The 26,657-nt window shown below is 37.2% G+C and overlaps 1 protein-coding gene across 1 annotated transcript in view; it reads right to left on the bottom strand.

Annotated features, from left to right (window-relative positions):
• NALCN (sodium leak channel, non-selective) overlaps positions 1 to 25,963 on the bottom strand; it is a 392,050-nt gene extending 366,087 nt beyond the window's left edge. The window contains exons 1-5 of the mRNA XM_012557767.2: positions 25,856 to 25,963; positions 24,238 to 24,420; positions 7,050 to 7,133; positions 5,551 to 5,690; positions 5,342 to 5,470 (exon numbers count right to left, since the gene is read on the bottom strand). Of these exons, the coding sequence (XP_012413221.1) occupies positions 5,342 to 5,470; positions 5,551 to 5,690; positions 7,050 to 7,133; positions 24,238 to 24,420; positions 25,856 to 25,963 (644 nt within the window). The remainder of the gene's footprint in view (positions 1 to 5,341; positions 5,471 to 5,550; positions 5,691 to 7,049; positions 7,134 to 24,237; positions 24,421 to 25,855) is intronic.
• Between the last annotated feature and the right edge of the window lie 694 nt (positions 25,964 to 26,657).

Consider the following 26,657-nt stretch of genomic DNA (forward strand, 5'->3'; position numbering starts at 1 on the left):
ATTTCAAACATATTTTTAACTTTTAAACAAGTTTAGATGCTATAAATTCATATTAGGACTTCTGGGTGGTGCAAATGGTTAAGCACTTGACTACCAGCCATAAAGATGGCAGTTCAAAGCCATGTGGCAATCTGCTTCAGAAAGGTCACAACCTTGAAAAACCTATGGAGCAGTTCAACTCTGCAACACATGCTGTTGCTAAGAGTTGAAATGGACTTTAAGACAACCAACAACAATAATCTGTTTTAGAATAAAATTTCTGACAAAGTATTAACCTTTTTTTTAAGAATGAGAATAATTATTTCTATTATCTCAGCTATAAATGTTTAAGTTTCCATTTCATTTTTTAGTTACTTCTGTAATTTTAACAAAATATTTTGTATAGCAAACCAATCATATTAAAATACTATTTCCCACCCATCTCTAATTTTGTTCACACCAAATAATCAGCTTTCATGAGCACAATGATAAATATAAAATTATAACTTACGTAAATGTGATTTAAAAAAGTTACAAATGAAGTTAAACAATAAAATGATAAAAAAAGAATAACTGCTAAAGACTATATTTAGATTGGTAATTTGTTCTTGGGTAACCACAATATATAGGTAATTATAAAAGATTATCTTCTTTTAAAAAGCTAACTGGCTGCCTAAAGCAAAAAAAACAAAAGAAACAAACCAAAAGGAAAAAAAATAAACCTTGTTTTATGGGGTTTATAATACATGTAGAGGTAAGATATATCTCTAATAGTACGAAGGATGATGAAACAAACAAACAAAAAAACTATTGCTGTAAGGTTTTTACATTTACATGAAGTGGTATATTAATAATTCTTAGCAGTTTGAAATAAGGAAAAGATGAATGTTGTAATATTTAGAGCAACCACTAAAAAAATATACAGAGTAATGTAGCTAAAAAAATCAATAAAAAGGAAATAAAATGAAATATTAAAAAAATTTGGTTAACCCAAAGGAATATAGAAAAGAAGCAGAGTAACATAATAAAATGCTACAAATAGTAACCAAATAGTAAAATGGTCTAATTAAACTCAACCTTATCAATAATTACATTAAGTATAAATGAACTAAACACTCCATATGAAAGGCAGAGATTTTCAGACTGGATTTGAAAAAGGAACACCCACTATATGCTGTCTAAAAGAGATGTATCTTAAATGCAAAGACACATAAATTAAGCATACAGAGGCAGATAAAAAGGGAAAGGATGAAAAACATGTATTGTGCAAACAGAAAAGCATAACAGAGCTACAGTGAAAACTTCAATATTAGACACTGCAGACTTTCAAACAGGAAATACTTATTATCAAGGATAAAAAAGGATTTTTTATAATAATAAATAATAAATTTTCAGTTCATCAGACAGGCACTATGACACTTTATGTTTATGCACCTAATTACAGAGCTTTAATTAATACAAAGCAAAAACTGATAGAACTAAAGGAAAAAAGGAGAAATTGATATATTTTTGTCATTTGTGAAAAATTTAATACCACTCTCTCAGTAGTTGATAGATCAACTAGACAGAAAACCAAGGTGGGTAGAAATACTTAAAATATTATCTTGACTTAGATAATATTCACAGAAATTACACTAAAAAACTGCAGAATACAATTTTGTTTCAAATTCGTTTGGAATGTTCACCAATTTAGACCATATGTTGTTGTTGTTATGTGCCATCAAGTTGATTTTTGACTCATAGCAACGCTATAGGACAGGGTAGAACTGCCCCATAGGGTTTCCTCGGCTATAATCTTTATAGGAGCTGATCACAAGGTCTTTTCTCCCATGGAGTGGCTGGTGGGTTCAAACTGCTGACCTTTAGGTTAGCAGCCAAGCGCTTCTACCATTGCACCACCAGGGCCCCTTTTAGACCACATACTGATCCTTAAAATGATTCTTAATAAATTTCTAGATATTGAAATCTTACAGGAACTCTTACAGGGACTTTTCTCTAACCACAGCATTACATATTAAAAATGATACTATTTTTAGAACATATTTTAAAAAGATATATTTCTAAATACTTTATGCATCAAAGTTAAAATCACAGGGCAAATTAAATATATATATATTTTAATTTAATAATGTAAGTACAGTGTATCAAAATTTGGGGGATGCTGCTAAAATGAGGCTTAGAAGGAAGATTTTAGCTTCAAATTCTTGTATTAGAAAAAGAAAATATTTAAAGACTTTGATATAAGACACAACTAAGAGAGGATGAAATAAAACAAAAAGTAGAAAGAAAAAAATAATAAAGAAGTAAACATAATAAAAAATAGACTAACAGAGAAAATTAAATAAACAACAACAACAAAAAATGGCATGAGAAAAGGAATATAATGAACCAGCAAGAATTACAGGCAGTTATGAATGAGATTTGTTCCTAAGTCTGTCTTTTAAGGTGAATTTGTAGGTAAGTCAGAACAGGTACATACAGTTCTTATTTAGCATCAGTTAGTCAAATGTATGTCTTAGCATACAGTATATATTTTACCTTTCTATACATATGGAACACTTAAGAAACACTTTCAAATGGCACAATGTTTTCACGAACATCATAAACAGTGCATATGTTCATTATTATGAACCACTGTATGTATTTAACTCAAATTTTTAATATAATAGGCTTTATGGCAGTCTGTTCTTAAGTACGAGTTGTCTGTAAATTGGATGTTCATAACCTGGGGACTGCTTGTATACAAAAAGAGAGAAAAACACACAAATTACTAATATCAGGAATAAAAAGAAATGGCTTATAACCACAGATCCTACAGATATTACAAGACAATCAAAGAGTATTATTAACAATATGATGCCAATAAATTGACAATTTATAAGAAGTTAATAAACTCTTTGAAAAATAAAACTTACCAAATCTGACAGAACAAGAAAGAGAAAATTTTAGTATCTCTACATATATTAAAGAAATTGAATTCCTAAATAAAAATCTTCTAACAAAGGAAGCTTCTTCCAGTTCCTGGCCCTGAGGCAAGGCTGGTAAATTCAAGGCACAGGAAAGAGTCCTGTGTGGGTGGTAATCAGGGAGGGAGGGAGTAGTAATAAAGGATATCAGAGAAGAAGATTACTCATACTTTTACTTTATATTACATCATTGTCTTCTGAGTTCTCAACATTTAGAGGGAAATTCCTAATTGGGAATCCAGGTTCCATTGTTGACAATTTTTCTATATCCACTTGGGCCACAATGTCTATATGCACATATGCCCAATGTTTAGTTTTTGTATTTTCTTTTCCCAGCTATTTACGTATGAATCCTCATTGGCTAGACTTATGACAATAGAGGATTATCTTGACAAATGTCCTAACAGCTTCACATTCAGTTAACTTGACACTGTTAGTATGAACTACCATTTGCACATGGAATGATCAGCTTCTTAAAAGCAAGATATATAGTACTATCAAACTGTCTGACTTAAAGGCAAGTATTTTAGAATATACCTTTGGTCTATTATCGGTTTTGTTAGGTTTAATCATTTTGGCAATTTTGGTCTGATTATTATAAAAGATATTTTACTGTATATGTATAAATTAGAAATAAAATTCTTAGTAAATAACTCCTTATTGGGAGAGACTTATAAAATGGCCATCATAAATTTGAAATAAACTCCGAATTAATTTACTTTAGTAAAATAACACACTCAATAATTATTCATAGATGTTTTCCCTTTACATTCTTATAAGTTTAAAATTTAGTCTATTTTATTGATCTTTGCTCCTCTTTTCACTGTTTTATCTCTCGTTTGAAAGATATAATAAGGCAGACTAATATATCTCACCTCAGGACATGAGTGTATTATATACAGTATAACCTGCAAAAATTGGAAACTGTGTAAGGCGGAAACCTATTGGAGAAGGAAAACTCAAATATTTTCCACTAATAGAGAGTGCTAGAACAGTAGTAAGAGATGGAAAGAGAAAAGGGGCACCCTGTCAAAGGCAGAAAACGTGCAAGACCTGGAAGAACAAGGCAGTCTGGTCTAGCTCTGGCTCTCACAGGTTTCACAGTATGCTTATGCCAACAAAGAAATGCAAACCAACATGTAGTAAGTGCTTTTATCATGTGTTAGTCACCTGCGATCTTTGCATCCATTTGCTCATTTAATCTTTCAACTCTTGGAAGTAGGTTCTGTTATTAAATCCACTACAGACGGAACAAGCTAAATAATTTTCTCAAGGTTGCAAAGTAAGTGGCAGCTTTGGAATTGAACCAAAGTTTATCATGATGTATTTGTTGTTTATCTACTTTACATATATTCATGTACATATATGCTTTATGAAAAAAACTCTCCAAATGCAGATAACACAAAGTGACAGTTTCAACATTTTTAAACTCAGTGATTTTTCTATAGACCATTGATTTGTAAACGGATATGTCTACACTAAAAATACTTTGAAAATGAATGGTTGTTTCTGATCTTCTGAATTAAAAAAAAAATGTTTTAAATTTACTTTCTATGATCTGAATCAAGATTGTTTTTTCTTCCTACAAGATGTAGATGAATTTATCATTTGTCAATAGACCTATTTCTGCCCAAGGTCTTAACATAAGGTGTAAAACCAGTTGTACTATCCCCAATTCCCACTGCCCTGAAATATGGCAGAGCTGTATGGGATGCATCTCTGGGTACTCTGGATCTCAAATTCTGATTTGCAGTAAACACCTAATGGGATGCTTCTGGGTCATGTATGTTCAGGGACTGTCATCCTACTATGCTCTCTCTTCCTGTCCTCCACTCCCTGTGCGGTATTTTAACAATGATTGGCCAAGGAGACAAGGCAAGGACCCTACCAGCACAATATACGATAAATAATAAAGTACATATATTATTCCTTATCCCTCACATCCTGACACTTTAACGCAAGATACTTGTGTTACATCTAGAAATGATGCTATAAAATAACTGTTTAGAAAACTGTTTTAGGGAAAGAGGATCAGAATTAAAAATTGTAAAAATGGGTGTTTTTTTTCTTAATATGTAGCCTACTCTAATGCCACAAGAAGCTTCCTCAGAATTGTGTTAGCACACTCCTGATTTTGCCACACTGAGGAAGATTTCTAAATGTACACTTTGAAGTTGCTTCATCTACTTTTCCACCAGGTTTCATCTCTCGAATTGGCTTACCTTGACCACTCTTCCTGTAAAATTAACAAAGCATTAAGGAGGGAGCAAGGAATATAGAAAAGAGAGTACACAAACACTTTTTAAAAAACTAAGACACAGAAGTTTTTCCCATGAGAACTCCAGAAATAGCGTAATAATTACCCAGATGAAGACGGAGTTAAAAGAGGAACTCACCCTGGTTTAGTGTCGTTTACAACACAGTGATAGGTGAATGTTCCAAACATTTGAACACCTAAAATTCCGTAAAGAAGTAGAAAGAAAAGCAGGAAAATTGAAACACTCCATATTTGTTCTCCTGATCGCCTAGGAAAAACAAAAAGGTAAAACTTAACAAAAAGTGTCATAATTTTTTTCCAATCATTTATACAAAAAGCAATGCTTACTTTAAAATATTTGTGATTCTGGTCCTTGGTAGTTCAAATCGGAAATAAATTCGGAATGCCCGGATCATAATTAGTGGTCTTGGGATCCGCAACATGCCCCATGGTGACATCTGATCAACTATATCGGCAATTTCAAATACCTATAAATTCGGGGTAAATAAAAATGTTTAGTATTCTCTTTAGTATTGCTCATAGTCATGGAATACACTGACAACCTATCAGTGGGTACACCTTACACTTATTCCTATATTATTTATTTTTCACTGAAATCCATTTTCTTTTGAGTAAATTTTGAAGATAATGTTATCTTAAGAGAAACAAAAATATATATACTAATAAAATCACCATTTTTGTTCATTTCTTGAATAATTCATTGAGGCACAGTTTTTTATTACAAAAACAAGTTACAACTAAGAATATAAAATAAGTTTGCTAAATCTTCCTTACTAGTAATATCTTTTTAGTATCTAGAAAATAAAGTAATGGAGGAAGGGCTAAAATATTATTAAAAAATACAAAAAAGTATTATACCATTTACACTACTGGCAGAGGGCACACTGTGATTAGAAAATGGTTTTCAATTGCCCCATAGTTATTGAATGGAAAAGAATATCAACATGTAGGATGAAATTAGACTTTTGGAGAGGGAAAGTTCACAAAACTAACGAAGGACAGTTTATCAATAAATACTATGATGAGCTGGCAGAATGCATTAGGAATTATTTTATTTTCAATTTCTTAATGCAGAAGATAGATAATCACTCATCACTTTAGTTCAATTAAATGGCAAATTGTGCCAGAACAAATGCATGGGAATTATTTTCTAATAAAATCTTTCCTCTAAGACTTTTTAATATATGTTCCCCAATTCTCATAACCAAACCAAAAAACCCATTACTGTCGATTCAATTCCGACTCATAGTAACCCTATAGCCAGAGTAGAACTGTCCCAGAGGGTTTCCAAGGAGCGGTTGGTGGATTTGAACTCTGACCTTTTGCTTAGCAGCTGAGCTCTTAACTACTGCACCACCAAGGCTCCATCTAGTCTCACAATAAGGTATTTAAACTTGTAATATAGTATTTTATGTTGACTAGTATATATCCAAATATATTTCTTTTCATCTGCTTTTTAGTGAGAATTCAGCCATATGAAAAACTTTTTAATTAAATATTTAATTCTCCAAATACAGAAATCCCTACCACATTCTTTCCTTTATTTCAATGAATATAATTTTTATATTTGTTAAATAATCAATAACTTCCTGTAGTATTGATTCTCACTTCCGATTGTAAAATAATTTGCAAACATGATCTACAATGATTAAAATGTTAAATTTAGGTCCTGTCTCAAAAAAAATCGAAATAAATCCAATGTTACAGGAACTTACACAATTATATTTGACATATATCCTTCAATATTTCTATTTAAACCTTCAATGCAAAATCATGCCCATTCAGAAAATACCCCACCCCTCTGTAATTTAAAAGTATTTAATTACCTGTAACACCAACGAAACCCAAAGGCAAAAGACCATAAAGCCATCAAAAACACACCAGCGATCTTTCACATAGGAACTATCCCCCTAAAAATAAATGTCACATGGCATTATCAGGAAAAATGAATATTTTTAAAGAACATCATGGAGGAAATAGTCAAGTGTCATTTCAATCAAAGTTAGCCACAATCTTTGTACCATAATAAAGGAGACTTTCAAAAGCAATACTTTTGGCATCATAAATGGTGTTATTTAGTAGGAAAACAATTTATGAAACACGAGGAGTTGCAGAACTTTGCTGTGAAATTTTAAATTCATGCAAAGGGAAGACATCCCTATTTTTTCTGTTCACCACACACATCCCACCAGTTAAGGAGCCAGAGGCCATTCTATTAAATAGGCATTTTGCAGCCCTAGTGGCACAGTGGTTAAGAGCTCGGCTGCTAACCAAAAGGTTGGCAGTTCAAATCCACCAGCCACTCCTCGGAAGCCCTATAGGGCAGTTCTACTCTGTCTATAGGGTCGCTATGAGTCGGACTCAACTCCACAGCAATGGGTTTAGGCCTTGAAACAGTCTTCTTCCTAAATGCACCAAGGGCACACAAAGGTCAACACATGGAGGGCTTTAACACTGTCCTATCAATCACCATTCATAGGGAAATTAACCAGTAGCTCATCTCAAGCTACATAAAAGTTGAAGACAAAGCTTGTTTTAATTGAGAAATAAAACGAAAATACATACTGATTTTAACTTTATTTGGGATTATATGTAAAAGCAAGATAAAGAAGATGTAGTGTTTTCATTTTTTATAGAGAATCTAATCTGACATTAGGATATGTATTTCAATAAAATAGAAATATTTGGAAAAAAGTTAACTTTTTCATTTAAAACAAAAAACTAGAAAATCCAGTAACTCGGGATACACACACTGCATTTTCTCATCTTTTTTAAATTTTATATAAAATGAACCTTTTATTTTATGTTTTTTTCTTCCATCTTTTTTTTTTTAGTTTCTCATACAAAAATTTATACACACTTTGTCATGCGACCCTAGTTACTCTCCCTATAGTGTGAAAGCATACTCCTCCTTTCCCCCCCGCCCCGGATTTCCCTTGTCCATTCAACCAGCTCCTGTCCCTTACCGCCTTATCATCTCGCCTTCTGACCGGAGCTGCCCATTTTGTCTCCTGTATCTACTTGAACTAAGAAGCATACTCTTCACGAGTATCGTTTTAAGTCTTACAGTCCAGTCTAATCTTTGTCTGAAGAGTTGGCTTCGGGAATGATTTCAGTTCTGGGTTAACAGAGCATCCAGAGGCCATGTCTTCTGGGATTCCTCCAGTCTCTGTCAAACCATTAAGCCTGGTCTTTTTACTAGAATTTGAGTTTTGCACCCCACTTTTCTCCTGCTCCATCAGGGACTCTCTGTTGTGTTCCCTATCAGGGCGGTAACTGTTGGTAGCTGGGCACCATCTAGTTCTCCTGATCTCAGGCTGATGGAGTCTCTGGTTTATGTGGCCCTTTCTGTTTTTTGGGCTGAAATTTTCCCTGTGTCTTTGGTGTTCTTCATTCTCCTTTGCTCCAGGAGGGTTGGGACCAATTGATACATCTTAGAAGGCCGCTCATTAGCTTTTAAGGCCCCAGACACCATTCACCAAATGCAGAACATTTTCTTAATAAACTTTGTTATGCCAACTGACCTAGATGTCCCCTGAAAGTATGGTCCCCAAACACCCACCCCTGCTACTCTGTCCTTCAAAGTGTTTGGCTGTATTCAGGAAACTTCTTAACTTTTGGTTTTGTCTAGTTGTGCTGACTTCCCCCATATTGCGTGTTGTCCTTCCCTTCATCTAAGATAATGCTTATCTACTATCTAGTTGAATACCCCTCTCCCTCCTCCCCACTCTCGTAACCATCAAAGAATATTTTCTTCTGTGTTTAAACCTTTTCCTGAATTATTATAGTGGTCTCATACAATATTTGTCCATTTGCCACTGACTACTTTCACTCAGCATAATGCCTTCCAGATTCACCCATGTTATGAGATGTTTCTAAGATTCATTGTTGCACTTTCTTGTTGCATAGTGTTTCATTGTGTGAATATACCATTATTTGTTTATCCATGCATCTGTTGGTGGGCACCTTGGTTGTTTCCATCTTTTTGCTATTGGGAACAGTGCTGCAATGAACATGAATGTGCATATCTCTATTCGTGTGATGGCTCTTATTTCTCTAGGATATATTCCTAAGAGTGGGATTGCTGGGTTGTATGGTACTTCTATTTCTAGCTTTTTAAGGAAGAACCAAATCAATTTCCAAAGTGGTTGTACCATTTTACATTCCCACCAACAGTGTATAAGTGTTCCAGTCTCTCCACAACCTCTCCAACATTTATTACTTCGTGTTTTTTGGATTAATGCTAGCCTTGCTGGGGTGAGATGGTATCTCATTGTAGTTTTGATTTGCATTTCTCTAACGGCTAATGATTGTATGTCCTCCTGTATCTGGCAGCCACCTGAATGTCTTCTTTGGTGAAGTGCCTGTTCATATCCTTTGCCCATTTTTCAGCTGGGTTATTTGCCTTTTTGTTGTTGAAGTTTTGCTGTATCTTGTAGATTTTAGAGATTAGACCCTAATTGGATATGTCGTGGCCAAATTTTTTTTCCCAATCTGTAGGTTGTTTTTTCACTCTTTTGGTGAAGTCTTTTGATGAGCATAAGTGTTTGATTTTCAGGAGCTCCCAGTTATCTAGTCTGTCTTCTGGTGCTTGTGCATTGTTACTTATGGTTCATATTGTGTTTATGCCATGCATTAGGGCTCCTAGCATTGTCCCTATTTTCTCTTCCATGAGCTTTATCTTTTTAGATTTTACATTTTGGTCTTTGATCCATTTTGAGTTAGTTTTTGTGCATGGTGTGAAGTATGGGTCTTCTTTCATTTTTTTGCAGATATCCAGTTAATGCCAGCACCATTTGTTAAAGAGACTATCTTTTCCCCAATTAATGGACTTTGGGCCTTTGTCAAATATCAACTGCTCATAAGTGAATGAATTTACATCTGGATTCTCGCTTCTGTTCCATTGGTCAATGTATCTGTTGTTGTACCAGTACCAGGCTGTTTTGACTACTGTGGCTGTATAATAGATTCTAAAATCAGGTAGTGTGAGGCCTCCAACTTTGTTCTTCTTCTTCAGTAATGCTTTACCTATTCAGGACCTCTTCCCTTTCCATATGAAGTTGGTGATTTGTTTCTCCATCTCCTTAAAAAATGCTGTTGGAATTTGGAATGGGATCGCATTGTATCTGTAGATCGCTTTGGGTAGAACTGACATTTCACAAGGTTGAGTCTTCCTATCCATGAGCAAGGTATTTTTTTCCACTTATGTAGGTCTCTTCTGGTTTCTTGCAGTAGTGTCTTGTAGTTTTCATTGTATAAGTCTTTTAGGTCTTTTATGTCTCTGATTAGATTTATTCCTAAATATTTTATCTTCTTGGGGGCTATTGTAAATGGTATTGATTTGGTGATTTCCTCTTTCAAGTTCTCTTTGTTGGTGTTGAGGAATTCAACTGATTTTTGTACGTTCATCTTGTATCCTGATACTTTGCTGAAATCTTCTATGCCCTAATTTCGCCATCATATTTCAGAGACAGTTTTGCTGGATATATGATTCTTGGATGGTAATTTTTTTTCTTCAAGTCTTTATATATGTCATCCCATTGCCTTCTTGCCTGTATGGTCTCTGCTGAGTCATCCGAGCTCAGTCTTATTGACTCTCCTTTGTAGGTTACTTTTCATTTATTCCTAGCTGCTTTTAAAATTCTCCCTTAATCTTTGGTTTTGGCAAGTGTGATTATACGTCTTGTGTGTGTGTCTTGTGTGTGGGTCTTGAGTTTCTTTGGCAAGTGTGATTATAATAAGCCATTTCTTTTGTGATCTTACGTGGGGTTTGATGAGCATCTTGGATAGATATCTTTTCATCTTTCATAATATCAGGGAAGTTTTCTGCCAACAAATCTTCAACAATTCTCTCTGTATTTTCTATTATCCTCCCCCTCTTCTAGTACTCCAATCTCTGATAGGTTATTTCTCTTGATAGAGTTCCACATAATTCTTAGGGTTTCTTCAGTTTTTTAAATTCTTTTATCTGATTTTTCCTCAGATAAGTCGGTGTCAAGTGCTTTATCTTAATTGCACTAATTCTGACTTCCATTGCCTCAATTCTGCTCCTATGACTTTCTACTGAGTTGTCTAATTCTGAAATGTTATTGTTAATCTTCTGGATTTCTGTTTGCTATCTCTTTATGGATTCTTGCAGCCTGTTAAATTTGTCATTATCCTCTTCTCTAATCTTCTTAAGTTTCTCTATTGCTTTGTCTGTATGTTCCTTGGCTGGTTCTGCATTTTGCCTGATCTCCTTCCCGATATCTTGAAGGGTTCTGTATATTAATCTTTAGTATTCTACCTCCAGTAATTCCAAGAAGTTCTGTTCCTCCAGAAGATTTTTTGATTCTTTGTTTTGGGAGCTTGCTGAAGCCATTGTGGTCTGTCACTTTATTTAATTTGGTATTGACTGTTGTCTCCGAGCCATCAGTAAGTTATTATATTTATTTATTTTATGTTTACTTACTGTGTGCTAGCTTCTTGTTTTGCTTTATTTTAATATGCCCAAGTAGGCTGCTCATGTGAGCTAGTTTGATTATTGGCACCCTTAAAGCTTTCATGTCTTGTCACCACGTGGTCAGATCTGTTACTAGGTATGTGAGCCCCAGGAGTCTGTTTACTTTTATTCTATGGATTTAGCTCAGGTGTCCAGGTGGTTGGTCACCTACAGTCCTAGATGGGCAGGAGTGATTGGAGTAGGCACAGGTATCTGGCTGCAGTAGGGGGTCAGGTGCTGAGCAAGGCAGGGGTCTGACGGCTGCCCCTGAGTGTCCCTGTTCCCTACAGCACATAGGTGAGTTGGTTTTGCAGCTTACTATGGGTGCCTAGTGCTGTTGGCTGTAAGGACTGGGAGGCACCACTTATTCTTGGACCTCTATCACAGGCGGCTAAGTGGCATGGGTGGAGCCACAAGTCCTCAGGCCCCTGATGTGTGTAGGTGAGGACCCTGCTTAATGGGCAGAGTGGTATCAAATGTCATGAATCTGCCACTCCACCTTATAGCTGATACAGTTGAAAATAGGCTTCAGGTATATACCCTGTTCTACTGTGCTAATGAGGGCCTACACAGTTGAAATGGGCCTACACAGGTACACACAGGAGTGAAAGGCATTCAAAGTCCGTGGACCCCTTATGCCTGTACCTAGGCAAAGGGGCTGTGCCTGCCCTTGAGTTCACAGCTTAGGGGAACTGGCAGATTATTTTTTCCTGTTTGTTAATTTGTTCCCTCTCCAAAGCCAGGATAATGGCTCAGGGCACAGGAGGGGTCCTACTTCCGGCCCAGGGTACTTGGCAGTTGCTGAAGCTGGCCCAGGACCCAATGCACAGCAGGGAGGGGGCACGTAAATAGGAAAGAGATTCTTCCCAAAGGTGGTGTTTTTTGATCTGTGCAGTATGTTAGACGCTTGTACTTATCTTTTGCTGACTGAGCACTACTTTTCACTCGTTCTGGAGGACTGAGTAGACTCTCCACCACTTGGTCTCTCCCAGTGTGGAAAACATGTCCCAAGTGCCACTTCTCACCTTACCGTGCACGCCAACTGATTTAGCCTGCAGGGTGCTGGTTCCTACCGACCCAGGTGTAGCAACTCCTTGCTGCTTCTGAACCATCTCTCCTTCCCCCTGCCACTCAGTCTGATTCCTCAACTTTGCCTTTGATGTTTAGGGCTCCTAGATTGTCATATATAATCGATTCACTTGTTTTTTCGGGGTTTTGTTGTAAGAGGGACCACAGGAAGTGTCTGACTACCCCGCCATCTTGGCCTCGCCTCCTCATCTTTTTTATTGTTAACCTCTTGCTGTTGATTGCTCATTTTTCTTCATGCTATTCTGTATTCCTGAAAAATTCTCCCAATTCTGTGCTGACTTTTTCTTGCAGACTGCAATCTGCTTACCACATTCACTCACCACAGCCCTCTCTGATCATTGCCATAACTCATACATCACGCAACAGCTGACAACTCAGCTGTTGCATATATCTAATGTTCAGTATTGTGTTGCTTACAGAATATTCCTTTGCAATTCCTACCTGGTTGTTTTGTGCATTTATATTTTAGTCTCTCCAATATATCAACTCTAATTGTGGAATTTGGGTTTCCTATGTAATTCTTCTCTGAATATATTTTCTGGTGTTACAATAAAAGGTAAATATTTGAGTCTGTCTTTAAGTTTAGTAACACCTCAAAACTTTAAAGTAGATAATTTAGGGTGGTGTCTTCAGTACCTAGCACAATGTGTGACATATAGCAGATATGAAGTGAATGATTAGATAAGCATATGATTCATGCTTTAGACAGAGAACTTCTGCAGATTACAATACATACAGTAAGGAGTCAATTAATATGTTTAATGAATGCATCCCTTCATTCATGTATTCGCCAAAACTACTAGAGCTGGTTCTTAAAAGTCATGACTCCCTTCTAGCAAACAAAAAAGTGTAACGCCTTTCAAAGTTAGTATGTTAAAGTTAAGACTCTTTTTCTGTGTGATCATGAAAGACCAATGCAATGACGAGTATCGTATTTTTACACAAATAACACATGCTTTCTATGTTTGTTTGCAAACCACACCCTTGTTTCTTGAGGTATTTTCATAAGCACACTGTCATGGTTTGAATTATGTCCCCCCAAAAATGTGTGTATCGATTTGGCTAGGCCATGATTCCTGGTACTGTGTGATTTTCCTGTATGTTATAAACCTGCCTTTATGATGTTAATGAGGGAGGATGGGTGGCAGTTGTGTTAGTAAGGCAGGACCTGATCTACAAGACTGGATTGTGTCCTGAGGCAATCTCTTGAGATATAAAAGACAGAAGCGAGCAGTGAGACAGGGGGACCTCATACCATCAAGAAAGCAGTGCCAGGAGCAGAGTGTGTCCTTTGGACCAGGGTCCCTGTGCTGAGAAGCTCCTAGTCCAGGGGAACACTGATGAGAAGGCCAAGAGAGAGAAAGCCTTCCCCTGGAGCTAACACCCTGGATTTGGACTTTTCGCCTACTTTACTGTGAAGAAATAAATTTCTCTTTGTTAAAACCATCCACTTGTGGTATTTCTGTTATGGCAGCACTAGATGAGTAAGACACACACTATGCTAATTTTTTACAGCAACGTGTAAAAAAATTCGGCATAGCGGCACTTACAAAAATACCTCGCAGTGGAAAGACCCTATTGGTAAACACACAGAGGGTGCATGTTATCTGTGTAAAAATGCAGTACATGAGATGACTTTTGAATATGTCCAGGATTAGGATAGCTTGAATAAGCAGAGATTAACATGCTAAGCAAATGGGAACAGGGTCAAGGTTTATATAATCTGTACATTACAATGCATTGCAAATATCTACTGAAATTGCTACCAATTTAATCTCTACCATTAATCGCTAAAGCTCAATGAGCTTAAAATACCTTTCAATAAAGAGAATGCAGGCTTTGAAACCTGGCACTTTGACTCATAACTTCATATTAACATTATACATCTGACATACTTGTTAAATCATATCTCTTTCAAATTTTTTATCAAAGACTGTTAACCATAATTGTTTAATAGTTGCTATGTTTCAGTTTATAAGTACATCCAGATCCTTTTAAAATTCTACTGTATTAATGCCCAAGTTATGCTACTTGTGAATAATAAGTTATCCCTTTCCTTTGCATCCAAAATATGTAACCAGACCCAAACACCCATGAGTGACCAGTGGTGCTTATGAAATATTAATGCCTCAAATATGAAAGAAAAAGTTAATTTGTTGCATCAATAAGAAATACAGGGCAGAGAGTACTTGAGCTATTGGTAGAAATCAGCTTGCTGGTGGCGGAGGAGATGAGTTATTCAAGAGCTGTCTGTCAATTTTTATGAAAGGTAAACGTTCAGGGGCTGCCAATCAATTACACAGTATAAGAGAGTAACTTAAATTGCCATGCAAATATTTAACACGCAGAGCAGCCAAACACATTTACCTGAAAGCATTTATGTGGATATATTTTTCAGTTCTAAAATGGCATGCAATGGTTTAGTTTCAGGAGCACGTGATTTATTGTCATGAGTTTCCAGGGCCCATCTGTCACTGTGTCTTAGCATTCTTATTGATTACTTGAACTCAAAGGATATATGTTACTTTTACGTAGGTCTATTGCCAGATTGAGTGGGGGGGAAGACAACTGAGAATAGTCTGAAGAATTCAGTCTGCAGTACAAGGGATGCTTGTCGACAACACAAACGTACATCATCCAAATGGTTTGTTTTTTCTCTAGGGACTTGGTGAGCTACAATGCTTCTTGGGACAGAAATTAGCAGGGAGGCAAGTAGAAACAAATTATTGGGGAGCAGGAATTAATTGGCAGACACCCCCAACTTTGGGGAATATTATAAGAGATCTGAAATCCTTAAAACAAACATATTCTTCTTACAAAAAAAGGTCTAAAGACATTTCATGCCTGAAAGACTTTCTGTTTCAATTCTTCTCCCCTGCAGGACAACAAGCACCTTACCTCCACAGTGAGCTTCTCAAACACAAATCATACTGTTTCACTCTCAGATTAAAATCCTCCAGGCATCCCTACTGACTACAGGATGAAGTCTGAACTCCTCTTGGGGGCATGCAAGGCCCTCCATGATGTGGTCGGGCTTGCCTTCACAGCATCCTCCCCTGCTACTCCCTGGCCACGTCCCATCTGCCACATCTACTGACTACTGTTGTTGTTGCTAGTTGCCATTAAGTCAGCTCCACCTCATGGTGACCCCATGTACAACAGAATGAAAGGTCGCCCAGCCCTGCAGCATCTTCACCATCACTGCTATGCACTATTGCAGCCACTGTGTATTCTGAGTGGCTTCCAACCTGGAGGCTCATCTTCCAGCACTACACGATATTCTATTGAGATCCACAGGGTTTTCACTGGCTGATTTTAGGAAGTAGATCACCAGGTCTTTCTGCCTACTCTGTCTTAGTTTGGAAGCTCCCCTGAAACCTGTCCACCATGGATAACCCTGATAGTATTCAAAAGACCAGTGGCATAGCTTCTAGCACGGTAGCAACATGCAAGCCACCACAGTATTATACACTGACAGACTGGTGGAAGACTGACTACTTGGAGCTCTCCAAAGCACTAAGCCATTCCTTGCCTTTGTGCCTTAAAGCATTCCTTTTCCCTCCTTGTGAAATACTTTTCACCCGTGCCACAGACCACACTTACTCATTTTCCAGACATAACTCTTGCATTCCTCATTCTTTAAGACTTCTCTGATATCCCCAAGCAGACTTTCCCCCTCTTTTTTGTGCCCCACTGTAGCTTTTATAGGAACCCTCGTGGCACAGTGTTTAAAGAGCTCAGCTGCTAACCTAAAGGTCAAAGGTTTGAACTCATCAGCCGCTCCACAGGAGAAAGATGTGGCAATCTGCTTCCATAAAGACTACAGCCTTGGAAACCCCATGGGACAGTGGGTTTTTGGTTTTGGCAGCTTTTTCAGACCACTATTACAGCACTTTCATAAAACATTGAAGGTCTATCTCTGACTATCTGTACCCTCACTGTATGAGTATTCACAATTTATATTTGCAAAAACATCTACCTACAAATCAGTATATAACTATAAGCACTACTATAATGAATCTGTACGTATACTAGTAGAAACATTTAAGTAGTGCATGGATCCTGGCAAGAAAGTGTAATGTGTATTGCAGCTATAACTCAGTTCTTTTGGCTAAATCTTGCGCTGGCGTTGTTTACATTAACTATATTGTATGTTACTACCTTCCACTTTCTTATCTTTTCCCTGAAGGTTAGCCTTTGATGGGACCCAGTACTTGAGTCTACTAACTCAGGTCAATTTTATCATATCTCGTCTACTCTGGAATATACTTTACCACAGTTCAACCTTCCTGAATTTAAGATGCGTCTTGCAATGGATGAAATCAGTTACAATCTTACATCTTACAGTCCATGCAATCAGCAGCAAATTTTTTCTTTCTTAATGTTTTGTAGCATAATGATGCATCTGACAACTGATGGCCTCTTAGATTGAATAAAATATGGTAGATAACATCTTCAACATATCATTTATTTGCTTATTTATGTACAAGAACATGTTCCAGTTTTTGTGTACTGCATACAAAATATCCATTAACTGAGTTCATTAAGTGCAAATAATTGAGCAATGGGTGTATTAAATGTTTTTTATTATGCAGAAATCCTGGGTGGATTGTTATATCGGTATTAGAGTGTATTAGTGATGTTTGGAGAAACTGGTTGGAGTTTCTGGAAAATGGTCATAATGCATTATTTAATGCAATATAGACTCCTGTTCTCCAAAAATATGTCATCCAACATGTTCTCAGGAATAGATGGGGCAGTAATTAGCATGCTACAAGGGTTCAGTAAGTTTTTGCTGAGTAATTAAAGGGAAATTTGGGAACTGAACATGGGTTTAAGAATATAACTCTCTCTTTAAACATATTTTAATATATCTGGCAAATCAATATTGTTGTTGCTGTTAGTTGCCATTGAGTTGATTCTGACTCAGGGATTTCCCATGTGTGCACAGTAGATCTGCCCTCCATATGGTCTTCAAGGAAGCAGACTGCCAGGCCTATCTCCCAAGGTGACTCTGGGTGGGTTTGAACTGCCAACCTTTCAGTTAGTAGTCCAGAGCTTGACCATTTGTGCCACCCAAGGACTGGCAAATAATTAAGTCAATAAAATTACTGGGAGATACTAGAAAGTCACAGATCCTGTACTTTCATTCTGAAAAATAAAGTCAGCATTTAAACCCTGAATACCAATTTTAATGAGATATGAAGCTGTGTTGATGACTTCAGGATGTTAGGAATGGATTGTTACTATAGTCTGTATTACATGTATATCTCGGAGGCCTGGTGGCGCAGTAGTTAAGAGCTCGGCAGCTAACTAAAAGGTCAGCAGTTCTTTGGAACTGCTGCTTCAACAGCCACTCCTTGGAAACCCTATGGGACAGTTCTACTCAGGAACGGATTGTTACTACAATCTGCATTACATTTGTAACCAATCTAACTATTACTAAATGAAAAACAGGAAAATCTTATCTGACGTTCATTTTCAATTTTCAATTTTTGCAGACTGAAAATATGAAAAACATCTCCGGTTTCCAGCATCCACATGTTGTTGGAAATCAGAAAATACTGGGAATGAGTCATTTCCAGCATTCTGAAAACATGGCCAGCCATAAATCAAAGTCTTTTTTTTTTTTAAATGATTGCTTCAACTTCTAATATTTAAACTATTGAATCCTCTGTTCATTCAGTATTCTATTCACTTGGAATGAATATATAATTTATGCAACAAGTCCGCCTCTGTTCTTTTCCTCGTTAGACTGTCACAATTAAAACTGTGCTTACTGTCATTTTTACGATGTGAAATCCAAGTATTCATTTATTAAATAACTTAAGAAATGCAAGTTTTTATTCTTGGAAAATGTCATGCATTTGTTCTACTCAAGTTGGAACCTTAACAAAGGCAACACATGCTGATTTCAATCAAAAGGGCTCCACCCAGAACAGTCAGATCTTCCAATGCATGGGCAAAGATTGCCATAATCTGGATGATCAATCAATATATACAAGTGACAGGGTCATGCAAGGCCCTCTGGTGACGTCACAGAATGCAAAATAGGGTTAGGCTATGCCCAGAGGAGTAGTTACAGTTGCCCTAAAAAACGTCTGTAGAATTACCACAGGCCAACTTTCCCTCATATGTTGACTTTCTGGGATAGCTACCAGTTTCCTGAACCTAGGCTTATCCAAACCAAGCGCATAAGATAAAGTGGCCTAGCAACTTTTTGTCAGACCCAGAGTATTCTGGAATTATCCTAAAATCCAAATGTTGACATCATATAGGTATCCACATCACCCATGAACCAATAAACGGTTTTCCCAGTGGGCTGCGAAGCACGTCTTAGAATCAAGCTGCACTTTCCTGGGACCCACACTTGCTGTACTCAAGACAGATGTCTGGTGAATCTCAGCGTTCACAGGCTCTTCAGGAAGTGCATCAGGATGGCTATGGCTTTGAGAGGTCTTCTGAGGTTCAATTCCTAGTCTGAACTGAATTTCTCCCTTTGTCTTTCTACCCCATTTTAAGTGGGTTATCTTACAAACTCAGAAAGGCTTTTTCAAAGCTACTTATTTATATCTGATAGTAGCAAGTATCTGGCCGGTCAAAGTGGCTAGCTATAGCTAAATCCAAAAGGCTTATTGGCTCTTTCAAGTTTATTTCTTTAATGGTCACTATGGCAACCCAACGAAAGCAGAGGAACCAGGCAGTAACAAACAAACTCTTTGAGAGTCGTGCTGGGCTGATCCATGCGTACATCTGTAGAGCACACTTCCAGCCTTATTCCTTCATCTCTTTACTACTCTAACTCATCAAATTGTGTCCTCCACATACATGTCTCTTCATGTACCTTGATCAATCAGATAGTCACTCCCAGCATTTTGGAGAACTTGGGGCTCGGGTTCACAGTACCAGCAGTGCTGCTGCATGGACCACATTGTTCCTAAGTATGACCTGTGCTACCGTTATTGCTTTCTAGAGTACAGAGCTCACTGATATGTATTTTTTTAAGCTTAATCTTCTGGTCTCTCTTTAAACAAATAATTTCTTTTATAAGGATCAGCACAAATCTGGTTCCTATGAGCTGGTTCCTATGAGGTTAAAGATGTCCCAAATCTCCAGCTTCTCCAAACTGCTATACCACTCCCTCATCTCTAACATCAACTACTCCTCCTGCCCTCTGTACTCTCCCTCTCGTCTTTGGGTTCCCTAATTCGCTGCAATGTTTCACAGAACTCACAAACTGTATAAAGGAAATGGCTCATGTGGTTGTGAAGGCTGGAAAGTCTCAAATCTGTGGGTCAGGCATAGACTTCTCCCGACTCATGTGGCTGCAGGGGCTGACAAATCCAAACCAGCAGTTCAGACCGCAGGCTGCTGGCTCACAAGGCTGTGGAAGCTGGTGAATCAGGTCAGACGATAGCCCATCGGTCCACAGGGCTGTGGAGGCCAGTGAATTCCAGAATTGGCAGGTCAGACAGCAAGCCTCTAGCTCAAGTCCCAAGAACTGGAGGTCAATTTATCATAAACTGGATGTGGGATCCAGATGCAGAGAGAGACAGCCCCACCAGGACACACACATATATCTTAGATGCAGGCCACACCCCAAGGAAGGGCGCAACTTGAGCAAAGCTAAGACTTGAGTCACACCCTCCTGCAAGGTTTTGACCCAAGACACACCCTACAACTGATCCTGCCTCATCAACATGTAGAGGTCAGTATCCACAACACATACAATGGAAGACAACCATGCAATATTGGGAATCATGGCCTAGCCAAGTTGACACATTACCCCAACCATCACAGGTTCCATATATACCTTATCTGCATAGCCCCACTCAGTCACTGTGTGTGAGTCACAAAGACCATGGCTAGAAGGGCCATATTAAGTAATTCATTACACTGCACTCATTCACTCAGTGAGCCCAGAAAGCCTTCCAAAAACTCTTTAAAAAAAAGGGTGCCAGAATTTGTTTATTTATCTGAATGACTGAAAACATTGAACACTATTAACATTATGAACTTTTCTTCAGTGTCCATACAATAAGGCAGTTGAGTCTAGCACTTGTAATGTATATGCTATGTAAACTACTATAAAGTAGCTGATTTCAATTTAGATAATATCATGATTGTAGTTTCTAAAGTTCTCCAAATCTCCTAAGAAAACAGACTGCAAATGAGAGAGCAAATGAAAAACTATTTACGGATATCATACTGAATAAAACAAAGCACAAGTTGTTCTGAAAAAAAGACCAAATAATTGACTATATCAGGGATCACTCAAGACCACAGCTGTGGGTAGATGTGGAGGGAAGATGGGTAGGGGAGTTCTGATTGATCCAAGAGTTCCAGGACACAAAAATTACCATCAAGTACTCAGTGGAATATTGAGTGGAAACCAGAAAGCAAATCTGAGAATAACTGGATGATTTCTAGAAGACCCAATACACTATAAATCGTAGGCAAATTCAAAACAAAAACAACAAAAATGTCCACCAAGGAACTACAGATCAGAGGTATTGGAATACCCTAATACCTAACAAAAATTCTGTTCCAGAAGAGATCTATGTTAAAGAAAAACTCCTTCAACATGTAAAATACGAATTGAGTAGGGCAGGAATAACAGGGGTAAAGAATAAGAAGAGTTAGATAACAGGGAAGCAATGGTCCTGAGAGAGCCAGAGCTGAGAATGGTGAAGGTAGTCACACAGAGAAACGATATTTTTAATATTTGATGGTAACAACTGAGAACCTTCAAGCTGATAATATGTGAAGGGTACTCTACCCATTCTGCAGGAAAAACTCCCATTTCATACGAGCAACCGGAACAACAGAACAGATTATGATCAAACTCTTATAAATATCCTATGCATAAAAATAAACTAAATAAGTGTGCAAACATGTAAGAAAGAAACGCAGAGAAAAATAAACACAAAAAGCATGGAAAATGGTAGTGGAATATTACAAAATGAGCCAAAAGAACATTTAAACAGTAAGAAAAACCATAACAACATCACAAAATTAGAAATAGGAAAGCACAGAAATGATGTCTAAATAATAACATGCAGAAAAAAAAAAAAGAGAGGAAAGAGCTCAGAATGTAATTAGAAAGAAATTAAAAAATCTTTTTAAGAAAGAAGTGTAAACTAGAAGGAACACAAGATGGACTGGAACTCTTAGGGAGTACAGTAAGGGAGATAGAATATACAAGAGACAAAAAGTAAAAGAAAGGGAGGGAAGGAGGGAGGAAGGAAGAAAGGAAGAAAGAGAGGAAGAAAGAAACTACATTTAAAGAAAATGAAGGAAACAGGAGATAGACCCAGGTTCAACTGGAATATAAAAGTGTCCTGAAGAAGTACACCATAGTAATGCAAAAAAATGATGCACCTCGTAAAATCTACTCACAACAGTCAACAAAAAGATATATGCTAGTAGAACTACTGGGTCTGAACAATAAAGGACAAGATTCTTTAAATTTTCAGGAAAAAACATCAAGTCACTTAAAAGGGAAAAATTACACATTTAAAACAAAGAAAATAATAACAAATATAATCCAGAAGCACGTTAAAACAGAATAAAAATCTACCATAAATTTATTCTGGGTATATAAAAAAAAAAATCAAACCCGTTGCCATCAAGTAGATTCCAACTCATAGTGACCCTATAGAACAGACTAGAATTGCCCCATAGGGTTTCTAAGGAGCAGCTGGTGGATTTGAATTGTTGACCTTTTGGTTAGCAGCCATAGCTCTTAACTACTATGCCACCAGGGCTCCAAGATAATATAAAGAAGACTTAAATATCTAACCATCAAATGCTATATATGAGCTTTGTTTGAGTCTTGATTCAAAGAAATTAAGTGTGAAAAGAAATGTTTGAGACAATTGGGAAAATACAAACATAGATTAGGTATTAGCCTATGTTAAGGAATTATTGTTAATTTTGCTAGACATTAATACATGGTAGTTATATGACAATGACATAGAAGTTATAAAAAAAGGAAGTTTTTATCAATCAGAAATGCATAAAGAATTATTTGCTGTAATGACCTGATTTTTCAGATTTGCTTTAAAATGAAAGAAAATCAGCCAAATACTGATAATTTTTGATGTTAAGTTATGGGGGCTCATTAAAACTATATCTTTAAACCAAAAAAAAAAAAAAACATTGCTGTTGAGTCAATTCTGACTCATAGTGACCCTACAGGACAGAGTAGAACTGCCCCATATTGTTTCCAAGGAGTAGCTGGTGGATTTGAACTTTCAAACTGTCCACCTTTAGGTTAGCAGCTGAGCTCTTAACCACTATGCCATCAGGGCTCCATAATCTTTACTTTTGTATAAATAAAAAAAAATTCCATACTAAAAGTTAAAACTGAACACAGTAATTTGTTGACCATGAGCACACAATGAATTATGTATAAAGGGAAGCAACAAAATTGACTAATCATTGCATGTTATGCATCACCTCATTAAATTCTCAAAATTCTTATACCCAAAGAGACATTTTTTCAACAAAATTACCTAACTTGAGATGCTGAGACAGCTAGTAGACAGGACAGGATTTGAGTCAAATTTGTCATTTGTCAGACTCTAAAGGCCATGTTGCTGTTTCATTATACAACGGTCTCCTTAAACTGTACACTTTGAAATACTTTAGGAACAGTATCATCTACATATTTTTAACGTCTGTGAAAGTTAGTGATGCAGAAGGAAGAGATATCCCGTGACAGAATTTTTTTTTACTTTTTTTTTTTTCTCTCCAAACCAAAAACCCATTGCCATTGAGTCAATTCCAACTCATAGTGACCCTGTTGGACAGAGTAGAACTGCCCCATAGAGTTTCCAAGGAGTGCCTGGTGGCTTCAAACTGCCGACCTTTTGGTTAGCAGCCAAAGCTCTTAACCACTACGCCAACAGGGTTTCCTTTTTGTCTCCCGGTGATGTCAATTTCTTGCCCTACATTCCTTTTCTTATAGTCCCAGAATTTCTTACTATCTCCTGTCCTTTCTTTGTACACCTTTATATCTTCAAAACACTTCAGTTTCTGACATTCTGCTGAATATCATTTCTCTCTCTAACTTTATCATGTCATAAATAAACAAATAACGAAGTGCCTACTCTGGCCCACTGGCTGTACCATGTTGTGGGGTCATCCCTAGGTGACAAGATAGACATCACCACCATGGTCCTCATGAAGTGGGCAGTCTGACCTTCTAGCTCTTTTCCAGATATTCCAAGGCTGTGTACCCTATACAATTTATTCAATATTTTAATATTCTAAATATCAATTTTCACCAATTTCTAGAGTTATGACTCTTTTAAAGAACTTCAATATGGGTAAAATAATGAGATGTTTGCTTTCACTGAAATTAATATGAAAATATTATCAATTGATAAAGATCTTCAATGCATTTAGGTTATGAGCTTAAATACCATGGAAACACTCACCTTGACGATACCACGAATGTGCATTTTTGCTATCATCTCTGCCGTGTAGAGAAACATCAATAAAGTGTCCAAAGTAAAGGTCACATACTGAAGAGGAGGGTAGTGTTCGAATGTCATGGGCGTGTTCATGCAGACAGAAATGACACTGATGATGGCACAAATGCGCAGCAAAGAGTGAACCCACTGCAATGACAGTTCAAAGTTAACATCTGATGCCACAAAGTCATAGCTTAACTCTGTATTATAAACTACACTATTCAGAAAACATCATAATACTGAGACGAAAATGTTTCACCAAAATAGAAGAGAGGAAGAAGGGAACTAATGTTTGTTAAGTTCGCATAATGTGTGAAAATTTTTCACATATTTGACGCCGTTTACTTGTCAAGCAACCTTTTCCACATGAACACACTAAGACTCAGAAGGGTTCAGAGACTTTTCTCTCCGCATGCATTAATAAGAGTCAAAGCTTGGATATGAACCTGGATGGGCTACCCCAAATCCTCAAAACTTCTCAGTACATGATGCCACAATATAGGAAAATTCTGATTCAATTAAGATATGTGTCAGTAACTTACTCGTATAGAAGCTTGAATTGCTATTATTTGTGTATATTAAGAACACCTAGAATTGGGAAACTATTATCTTTACTGTAACCTTGTTATCTAGCACAACGGCCTACCAAGAAAACAAACCAACCCGTTGCCGTCCAGTCGATTCCAACTGATAGCGACTCTATAGGACAGAGTAGAACTGCCCCATAGGGTTTCCAAGGAGCAGCTGGTGGATTCGAACTTTCGAACTGCCCACCTTTTGGTTAGCAGCCAAGCTCTTAACCACTGCGCCACCAGGGTGCCATTACTACAGGTTTAATAATGAAGTGATACTACTTTGTATCATTGAGCTGAACTTCAGACCTATTTGTATGCCATGTGGCTTATTTCTGGCTGCTAGACAGTCTAAAAAACAGTGATAGCTGGTACAGCAGATCTTCCCCTCAAGTTCTCATCCACTTAATTAGGCAGAGAATGTTACAAGGTTCTTTGGAGACATTAACCACTATGTCATTAACCTTTGTTTTTACTCAAAACTTGCAGCTCAGAAGACCTTTAATTCCAAACATTTGACTATCTTCTCAAAGATTCGGGCAGGTTGAGAATTGAAAGTAAAGGAAGTTGCTGAAGAATAGGTTACCCATCTTGAACTCCAGGTTTGGAAGAGCCTGAGAAGTGGTATCGTCTATACACCGGGTGACTCTGAGGACAGTGTGTTCACAGGAAGGAGAAATTAGACCACCTAGCTTCTCTTCCCGTGGGAGCAACTCACAGAAATACCTCATTATTTCATTTGATTTGCCAACTTCCAGACCACAAGATGCATCCACATTCTACTGCAGCTCAAAGAGACACTTCAAAACCAAAGTTCCATGATTTTCAAATTATATTAGTAAAATTTCCCTTATATCAACATGTACTTCTCCATACTTTAAAGAGAGAGAAAGAAAGAAAGAGAGAGAGGGAGGGAAAGAAGAAGGGAGGGAGAAAGAGAGGAAGAAAGAAAGAGAGAGAGGGAGGGAGGGAAGGAAGCAAGGAAGGAAGCAAGGAAGCAAGGAACTTACTGGCTTGTTAATCCAGAGTATGTCAGCATTGTCTGACAGAGATTCATCAGGGCCAAAGTCAGTAACGGGCTGGGCTTCCACCCTGGAACTCTGCTTCCTTTTGAGCATGCTGAAGTTAGCTTTGGGTGGCAAGTACAAAACGACAGTCTGGGAAAGGAAAGTTGTAACTGTCACTCAAGCCATCTTTATATTTACCAAAAAATTGAGCCCTGCATTTATATTTATGCCCTTATAAATTATACACATATAATAAAACATATGCAGAGATCAATTTTAAAAGGATGAGATAAAAATTAACAAAAATAGAAGTTTGAATATTAGTTTCCCAACCCAACAGATTATTTTATGCACCTCATAAACAGTTTGCATCCCAGTTTAGAGACCATTGATCTAGACTAGCTGAAGTAAAGTAGCTTTGTCTTTTGATACAAATATTAGGATTTTTTTTTTTTTTTGAGATATATGCCCATATACCTAGAGCTATCTCCACTTAAAAAGTAGTCTATGTTATAGTAATGCCAGACTCATCTAGATGAAATATACAGAGGACCCCTAGGGTTTTCCTTCGAGTTAGTTTAATATGGCGTTCACAGATGTCTCTCATTTCCAATGATAGTCCCCAGTTGATCTCCCAATGTTTTCCCTGCCACAGAGGATGGGAGCAGAGCTTTCTCCAATTGACGATAATGCTGTGATTATCTCAATTCTTCCAGCTACTCAGAAGTAAATCCCTCATCAAATTACATTAAAGTGGGGGATGAGATGCCTGCTTGTAATCTGTTGTTGTTGTTAGGTGCTGTTG

Source organism: Trichechus manatus, unplaced genomic scaffold (assembly GCF_000243295.1).
Source record: "Trichechus manatus latirostris isolate Lorelei unplaced genomic scaffold, TriManLat1.0 scaffold00118, whole genome shotgun sequence".
Taxonomy (NCBI): domain Eukaryota; kingdom Metazoa; phylum Chordata; class Mammalia; order Sirenia; family Trichechidae; genus Trichechus; species Trichechus manatus.